The sequence below is a fragment of the Halyomorpha halys genome, unplaced genomic scaffold (assembly GCF_000696795.3).
Source record: "Halyomorpha halys isolate HHAL.00 unplaced genomic scaffold, Hhal_1.1 Scaffold1425.1, whole genome shotgun sequence".
Classification (NCBI taxonomy): Eukaryota; Metazoa; Arthropoda; class Insecta; order Hemiptera; family Pentatomidae; genus Halyomorpha; species Halyomorpha halys.
Genome location: NW_027111611.1, coordinates 321,426 through 331,265, shown reverse-complemented (window position 1 = coordinate 331,265; position 9,840 = coordinate 321,426). Strand labels below are relative to the sequence as shown.

Below are 9,840 nucleotides of genomic sequence, written 5' to 3'. Positions count from 1 at the left end.
ATCCCTTTTTATAATGAATGTAAATAGCCGTAAAAAAATCACGAGCATGTAGATGATCCTAGATGTGTTAGCTTGAAAAGAACAGAGATTACAACTTTTTATAATAGTAAGCATATTTTTAGATCCCACATTGAAATTTGGCAGCTTGTTAAGAACAGAGATTTAAGCACAAATTTCTCGAAAACGGCTGAATTGATTTTTCGTAGTTTGAAATAATTGTAACAAATTATTTGAAATAGTATTTACTACATTGAGTCCATATTTGTTAAATGAACGATTTTAAAAATAAATAAATACTGAGGAAATCCTTATTTACGTCAACGTAAAACTAGACAAGATAGGGATGTTCAATGTTCATTTTTCATTGTTGGAGAGAAGGGGTCACCAACTTCTGCATGCTCTATTCCCAAGGGCAGAAATTGGTCATGCCACCTTGCCCAAATGTACATTAAGGTGGATAAGAATTTCCCCCATTTATGTAACTATTTGTGAAATTCTTTATTTTATTGTAAATAAGAATTAAATATGAATGTAGAGGATGCTATTTTCAGTAATTTGGTTCATTAACAATAAAAAATTATTATTATTATTATTCTTGATTGAATAAAAATTGATTCCATTATTTTCCGTCGAGTAGTGTGTACTGTATTTTTATATTTCAATCTTATTTATTTTGTTATCTGTTCCGTTTTCAAATTTCATTTTTATATAAATTTTCACACATTTTAAATAATTTTAGTTTACGTTTGTTTCATGTTATCTATCTTCTTACTTTTATTTTATTTTGTTTTAGTTATTTGTATCTTTTTTTACCACGCTACGTTGGTTCACAATAAATAATTTAATTTCTATTTGAGTTATTTTGACCGTACTCGGACTATTTTCCTTATATTTATTACTTAGGGTCAACCAACCATCTTCCAAAAATTGATTTAGCCTTTCTTGAAAAATTCATGTGAAATTTTATTAAACAACTTTGAACTGTAAAAAGAAACATAATGCAGCGGATAATTATTAACCATTACTCCTTGCGCATTAAGGCCCGCCTTTCTAAATTTACTTTTCCTGGCTGCTTACCATTTCCATCACACTCCTTCCTCCAAGATTCACATCTCCAACTATCATATCTTTGGATTGGAGAAGTTTGTCGGTGGGTGCGGTCAGCAAATAACAACATAAACAAACAAAACCATATTTAAACAAAATCATATAGGCAACTATATACACCTCATTACAAAACCATATTTATTTATGTTGTTATTTGCTGACCGCACCCCCCCGACAAACTTCTCCAATCATTCATCTCCAGTCAACTATCTACACCTCATTATCATATCTTTTGACTGTTGCCTCTTAGATCGATCATTATTTCTTGCCTTTTGTTTAAAGGCCAAGTGAAGCTAAGAAGGCGGGGTCATAGCCTCCAAAGGCATGTCATAACAGAAGTGGGGAGCATTGTTGATAATTCAAAGTTAGTAAAACCTTGCTCTTATTTTGTTGTTGATCCTGTGTTTTTTTTTTAACTTTGATCAATTCAAAGTAGCTTTTTGTTATAAATTTTCCGATTTTTACCTTTTAGGAATTCAAGATGGTTAACTGTAGTGTTTTTGGGTGTACTAAACGTACTGGAAAAGACAAAGTTTCATTTCACAGGTAAGTGAAAAGTATGCTTTGGGTTACTTTAAATGAATTATCAAGAATTATTATGTTATTTTAATTAAAAGAAAATTGAAAATTATACATTTTTTAAGACCATAATTAATTATGATGTTATAATAGAATTCTAGCAGAATAGCTAGATGCATGATAAGCCTTAAGATAAAATATACACTAAGCCTGGTTCATCAATGCTAAAATTTTCATAGAATTAAATAGTAGAAATATATCTTTAGAATCATGCAAAAAAATTTAAATCTGTTTCTAGGTATATAAGATATGACATTTTAGATTATCAAAAACAGCATAAGGGGTGACAAACAATTGAACAGTTTTCTATCAAAAGTTAATTTATCCACTTTTTAAAAGTATAGGGTTTTTTGACTAAACATTTCAAAGTTTAAATTTTAGCTTGTCAAGTAGTTATTGGAAATAAGCATTTTTCATTAAAAAGTAACTTACGTGTGTTTGATTCTCCCGCAATAATTTTTAAATAACATTCCAACAGTGGATACATTGACTAGAAAACTCTTTAATAGTATGAATTATATGAGAATAAAATGCTTTAAAACTCAAGCCCTTTTGAATGTTTTTTTTTTACTGCAATTTAATCTGATTAAAATTTTTTTTTTTTAATGTTAATAGTATAAACCTATTATATTTTTAGGATTCCACTGAATCCAGAATTAAAAGCCCTCTGGGTTAAAGCCATAAATAGAGAGAATTGGACACCAACTACTAATTGTAGGATTTGTTCTGATCATTTTCTACCAAGTGATTTTAACAGGACATATCATTCTGGCATTTCACACCTGAGAGAGGGTGCGGTCCCAAGTATTTTTCCTGGTTCTCCTAAATACATGCAGGAAACTTCACAGGTAAGTTTTATTTTTACCCACTTCAATATTTCAGATTTGGAGTTCTATCAATGGGAAGATTCTCCACATGTTTATATCATGTCATTATATTTATACAGTTGTAAATAACAATAATTAAATTATAAACAAAAAAAAAATTTAGTTATGCAAATCGTGTATGCTGATTGCTGTTAGTCGACATGTGTTGTTGACTTAGTGAATCAAGATTTTTTTTAAATCTATGTAGATTAAAATGGTACAGCATTAGATAAACACTTAGAAATAATATTAACATTATCAGAAATGCTCTGAAAATTTCCTTACCTTCACTTTTTATTTTACAGAACTTATGTATTTTTTTTTTAAAGCCTGAAACCATTAAATGAATTGTTTTAACTAAGAATTATCAGTTGAATACTTACAATTTTATATACATTTCAAAAATTCTTATCATTTTGTTCAGGAAATGACAATTCCTATCAAGAGATCACCTTCCACTGAATTGTTAAATGCTACAGAACCTATTCCTACAACTTTTCCTAATCACCAGCAGGAAACTTCATATGTAAGTATAAGTTTTATATTATTATTTAAGTATAACAGACTTCATTGTGCCAACAGTATATACTGTTTGTTTGTTAATATGTATTGTTGGCCAAATGAATTGTGCTTTTTATATTTTTAAAATCTATGTGGATCAAAATGATACCACAATAGATAAGAAAAAAGAATCAAAAATTTTTCAGAAATTCTGCAAAAATGTTATTTTCACAGAAGTCTAAAACCATTGAATAATTTAATTTAAGTCCAAATTACGAAATTATTTATCCAATTTTTATCATTTTACTTTTATTATTAAAATATGTATAATTTTTTTTTTCAGGAAATGAACGTTTCTATCAAAAGAGAACCTTCCATTGAATTTTTAGATACTATGGGAATTATTCCTAATTACATGCCAGTAACTCCTTGTGTAAGTTCTATTTTTACTTATTTAAGTATTCCTGACCTTGTTATGTTAACGGTACATGAGTGATTTATAAAATAATGCAAAATTTTCTGGGCCTAAATTTCATTTTAGTGACCAACCTTCAAATTTTCATTTGGCTTCCTTGGATCTTAAACAACTGTATTCAACTCATAATAGAGCTAAAATCACTTTTTAGAGATTCAATTTCCAGTTTATTAGAGTGGTGGAAAATAGTCTACATGTCCAAAGTAGATGGAATGCTTGATATTTTCGAAAGCAGATGTATGTGACAGAACCATGGTAACCTTATCAATCTTAATTCAAAAAGGCAGTTATACTCCTGAGTCAGTAAGCAGACTGTGAGAGATGATATACGTTATAATTATTGTTCTCAAACCAATTCAGCCTAAAGTGTAAAGTTCAGTGGCTGTCAATAAGAAATACAAGTTATGAAAATCTGGTTAAAAGACAGTTGTATAATTATATAAGTCAAAAGTTTGAATTTGAGGAATAATATTTTTAACTAGAGAATGACTGGTAATGATGTTGGTATTTGAGAATTTGGATATCATATTATGATATTTATTTATAATTTCAAATAACTCTTGATTAAAAAATATTTAAACTTTAATTCAATCCTTGTCCTATTTCTAAAATGTGTAAAGATCTGAGTAGATATTGGTAACCTCCAGCTGCTTTCGAAAACACTAGGCATTCTATCCAGGGTCAGTGGTTAAGTAACTAACAATGATTCAGTACATAGTGGTGGCAATAAAAATGATTGACAAAGGATGATGTGAATTTGATGCTTGCTTACCCTAGTTAGTTCGGCAGATATACAAAAGCAATAGTACATTCTAATTAACTTTGAATTAGAAACAAAACTGAAATTACAACATGAAAAATAATATTGCAGTAGAACAATTTTAGTGCGATAATGAGAATTATAAATATACTCACCTGAAAATTACCCTTTTATCTTAAAAGGTGAACAATGAACAACAAGGTAGACAAAGTGACAGCGCAGTTGTTGAGCAGCAAAACCGGTCTTGCCTAGTGGCATGTTTCTTGTACATAGTTATCACTTTATTTTCATGAGAATCTCTTCTGAAGATTACATAAATACAAAATATCAATGTTCACTTCTTTATGAGAAACTTTTCAATAAATTATTGAAAGTAATTATGAATTCATTTCTGGAAGTGTACTATCGCCTTTTGTTTTTATAAGGTTCTCTTATACCAAGACCATATTCCAACGAGATCATAGAAGAGAAGATTTAACCGACATTGATTTCATTACAGGCAGTTTTAGTGATAATTGAGACTACAAAAAAGAAATTTATTTGAAGAAAATAATTTTTTTATCTATATTTTTGTGTGAGTGGGTAGCTCTGTGGTAAGACACTGTTCTACTAACTCCAAGGACCCGGGTTTGAATCCAGCTGTAGCAGATAATTATTTCTAAATATAAGAAGATGGTCAGGGTTGCGGTAAAAAAATGGAACAAATAGTTTATAACTATTTTAGTTATAGTTATAAACTATTTGTTAAAAACTATATTTATAAAATATTATTTTATATTAGATTATTAATGTTTAACTGTTAACCATGAGTCTGCCCTGTGGGTTTTGGAGCCCTCCAAGGTCCACCCAACCTCAATAAGTGGGTACCTTGAATTGAGTAAAAATGTTGAAGTCAAATGAGATTCTGACCAAATCAACTCCTTGCAAAACTGTTGGGCTAGTAACAGTACTTCCTTAAAGTATCCTTATGATAAATATGTAAAATGTCAATAAGATATATTCCTTAGATGGAATACTCAAGTTTCACTTTCACTTCGCTAATTATGCAGTAGTTAGCTGAATATTTCCAAAATTCCACTGTAATAGATAACAAATTAGAATAACTAAATTTTCAGAAATGCTCTGAAAAATTTTTTTCTCAGAACTTGTACATATGTTTAAAAAAACTAGAAACTATATAATGATTTTTTTCAATCAAGAAATATCAATTCAATGTTTTGAATTTTAGGTACATTTTAAAAATTCTTATCATTTATTTCAGGTAATACAACTTCCTATCAAAAGAGAACCTATTGAATTGTCGGATACTACAGAACCTCTTCCTATGACTGCTCCTACATACTTGCAGGAAACAACATATGTAAGTTTAATTTTACTTATTTAAGTATTCTAGATTTTGTTACACTAACAGTATATGCTGTTAGCCTTCAATTTTTGTAGATCAAACTAATTAGGATTTATATATTTTTAAAATCTATGTAGATCTTAATAATACTACAGATAAGAAATAACAGTAACAGAAACTCTGCGAAAATTTTATTTTTCACAGAACTTGTACATCTGTTTGGAGAAAAAAAAAACCTAAACATTGAATGATTTGCTCAAATTAAGAAATAGCTAACCAATGTTTATAATTTTACATGTATTTTAAAAATTCTTATAATTTTTTTCAGGAAATGAAGATCCCTATTAAAAGAGAACCTTCTACTGAATTTTCAGATGATACAGAACCTCTTCCTCTTAGAGTGAGTACTCCTTTCTCTCTTTCTCTTGGAGAAGGGAAAGAGAGAAAGAAGGCATCCTTACAGATACCTACTAATCCAGTGAAAGATGTGACACTAGTGAAGAAAATGATGAAGTTGGAGCTCCGTCAAAAAACATACACTATTATCAAGAAAACAAAAAAAATCAAGACTCTTCTTCAAAATAAAAGGAGATTGAAAAAAAGATTGGATAAATTAAAGGCCATGTCGCGTGAAGTCAAGAAAAAGAACTCAGTCATTAATGATTATCATAATATGCTTAACAACATGCCCCCTCTTGCTAAAGAATTATGCACTAGTTTAGGCAAAAGTTCAAAAATTAAATATACTCCTCACTTAAGATCATTTGCATCAACATTACATTTTTTGTCTCCAAAAGCATATAATTATGTCCGTGAATCTTTTCTTAGCACTTTACCTCATCCTCGGATTTTAACAAAACGGTACGAAGCAATCGATACTGGTACAGCAGCAGAGGCAGTTGATCCTAGTTCAGCAACAGAAGGAGTTAATCCTGATACTGCAGCTGAAGCAGTTGGTACTGCTGGGGAGAATTAGTCTGATAAGTGGGCCTAGTGGTCCTTTTTGTCAAGCTTTTTGGCAACCTAGAGGTTGCCTCTGCGTGTTAAAGTGGGACTGTCAAATTTCATTTCTTTAGACAGTAAAGAAATAAATATTAACTGCCGTAAATGGGAATCAAACTGATCTGGCTCAAGTACTGAGGGACTCTTGTTCGATAGTCATGTCCTCCATAGTTCTTCTGATTTTTGTACTTGGACTCTCATAATTTAAAAACTGACAGTGGCTTCTTCATTAAAGTAAATATTTTTTTCATTGATAATGGATAAAATGACAATGCACAGGCATGTTTATCTATTTTGGCAGTATTTTGCCATATGAAAACTACCGCATTTCCAAGGAAGCCAAAATATCCAGGCTAAACTCCCTAAACAGTAATTGGAAATTATCGATCAAGGAGTTTTTTATTTTTGGCTTAACCCTTCAATGGGTATCAGCCAATTTGTCCTAAGCTTCAAAAATTTGGAGTTTCCTGTTAAAAATAATTCGGTTACATGCCCCTAGATGGCAGAAGGTACAGAAAAAATTGGCTTAGAGCCTGCCTTACAGTGATTTGCAAGCTTGCTGTAACCGAAAATCACTTTTGATGGGAAAATATAGCTAGAGCACATTTATGGTACCAATCTTGAGGAAGTACATTCTTGAAGAATGTTTTCTATTTATAAATTTATTGGTCGTTTTTAAGGAAAACAGGTTTTTCAAACCAGATGAAGAGCACTAATGTTGGGTCTGGCTTGTGATTTGATCATCAGACTCAGTTGAGTGCTATCAGTGAGACCTTCAACACGTGCCTGCTGCTGATTCATCACTTCTCAACGGTTTTTTGTAACTGCTTTGTAACAGTTTTTTTTGTTTATGCTTCGCCTCACAATGTGAGGCTGCGTGAGTTATAGTTAATAAGTTTTATTTATTAGCTATTAGTTAGTTTTATTTTATTTAGCTATTAATTATTTTATAAATGACGAAAACTGTTGCTAACACCATGCTAGTGGACACTAACATACAATAGCCAACAAACAACTAACGTAGAACTAACACCATTAACAACGACAAACAGTCCGAACAGTACCAGCATCACTACAGACGAAAATGATAATGCCAAAAATTACTGTCTGGGTCAATCCTCGACCCCAACAACCAACTAACGTCCCCACAAATAATACATTTAATCTACTCCTACAACATACAATTACAGAAAATAATACGCTCACTACCAGCACCACTTCAAACACCACCACTAAACAATAAAAACCTCCCCCTATCATTGTAAACCCACCGGTATCAGCAATGCAGCTACGAGAAGCCCTTAGAGTGGCGAAAGTAAAAAATTTCAGCATTCAATCCTCAAAAGAGGAAAAAAAAATATTCTTAAAAACTAAAACCGACTATGGCAAAGCCTTGGGGTACCTAGAAGCCATTGATAATGTGTATTATTACACATTTGCATCACGAGGTACCAAACCTCTAAAAAAATATATACTTAAAGGGTTTGACATTAATCACCCTATTAATTCCATAGCTGAAGCCCTCCAGGACCGCCTTCCTGGTTTCCAACAATTATGGAGGTTGCAGAAGACTAACACCGCAGGACAGAAAACAGATTTCACACACATAGTCATCACCACTGACCACACAACCACCCTAGAATACCTCAAGAAAGTAGGTCATATGGATAATTTGATCTACTTCTTTGAGAAAATGAAAAATATCGGGGGCCCCAGGCAGTGCTATAACTAATTCAGCCACATAAAAAATTTCTGATCATACCTCCTCACCTGGATGGTAATTAGAGGAGAAGATATAGGATATTATTTATTTGTTAACACTTAACTTACATAATTTTATTTTAATTACTAATTTACTTTTAATTAATTTTACTTGCATCAATATTTTCATATATTCATAATTTCATTACCTTATTTAATTTTTTTTGTTTATTTCTGCTTACTGCAATTTTTAACATTTGATTAGTCTTTAAATTTAAATGAAATATGTATAAAAAAACTTTATCTTTGTGATAAACCTCTGGAAAAGAGAAATTTGAGATGAATTGAAATGGAATAAAGAGTATAAAATATATATGGTTAAGAACTAATCAAAAAAAGAACTAGATATTATGGGTATTTAGTTATAACGAAAAAAAAAAAAAAAGGGAAAAATTGATTAATATTATGTATAATTACAGATTGATTAGTATGCTTAAATATTAACAATTATGTGAAATAATTAATGCAATTTCCCGAAAAGAAGAATAATTGTTTATATTTTTTTAATCCTTTCATTTAGCTATATATAATGATATTTGAATGTAATATTTATAATAACTTAAATTAAATCAAGGAATAAATTTGATTTTTCAAATATACAGTTGTGTTAGTTTATATAGTGTTAATTTTTTTATTGTATTACTTTTTATTATCATTAATACATACCTATTTCTTTTATATGGATGTTTTTCATCAAAATATACCTATTTCCGATAATTTTTATTATTTTTTTTTATAAATATAATAAAATATTTATTGTGTTTATAGATGACAGACTATGTATACATATTATGTCTGAATAAGTGTAAACTGAATGTCAAATCATCTAAATGAATGTTCAAAAGTATTTGGAATTTACTCAGATTTTATTTTAGTAATTTTTTTTTTATTATTAATTTATCTCTTTGTATTGTAGTTGTTACCCATTTATTGATTTTAGGAGGACATAAAATGATCACAAAAAAAAAAAGTTCACAACCAAAATAGTTTTATTTTACATGTTTTTGAAATAAAATATTTAAAAAAATATATGTTTTAAAAAATTAGAGTTCTAAAGTTCTCAATTATTTACAGAAATAGTTCTGTAGTTTAAAGATGAATTATACCACTCCAATATATTCGCGGCAACCACTCATGTTGTGCAACTTTGACACCTTGTAACTTTTAGGAAGGCTAACAGAACTCCCAAAAAACGAGAAAAAAAATTCTTAATCGAAAATTTTCGGCCTGAGAAGTGTTGAAAATTAAAAATTCTTTCAGTTCTCGTAGCTCCTCAAAGAGTTAGATTTAATGTTTCAAATGCATTTTATTATCGGGCTTTTTCTTACTTAGGCCGCAAGCTATAGGAATTGTCACATGGTTGGGGAAGCAGTGAGGTCAAACCATGTTATCACAGATTAATTATATAGTTGTTTCTGTACATTTTGATACATAAAAAAACGAG

At 29.9% G+C, this 9,840-nt stretch overlaps 1 protein-coding gene across 1 annotated transcript; it reads left to right on the top strand.

Moving 5' to 3' along the window:
- Nucleotides 1-1,157: 1,157 nt before the first annotated feature.
- LOC106689676 (uncharacterized) lies at nucleotides 1,158-8,988 on the top strand. Its single transcript, XM_014434785.2, has 7 exons — nucleotides 1,158-1,471; nucleotides 1,580-1,653; nucleotides 2,324-2,534; nucleotides 2,977-3,078; nucleotides 3,397-3,486; nucleotides 5,550-5,648; nucleotides 5,962-8,988. The coding sequence occupies exons 2-7, from the start codon at nucleotides 1,589-1,591 to the stop codon at nucleotides 6,607-6,609; spliced, it is 1,215 nt and encodes a 404-aa protein (XP_014290271.1). The 5' UTR covers nucleotides 1,158-1,471; nucleotides 1,580-1,588; the 3' UTR covers nucleotides 6,610-8,988.
- The last annotated feature ends 852 nt before the right edge of the window (nucleotides 8,989-9,840 follow it).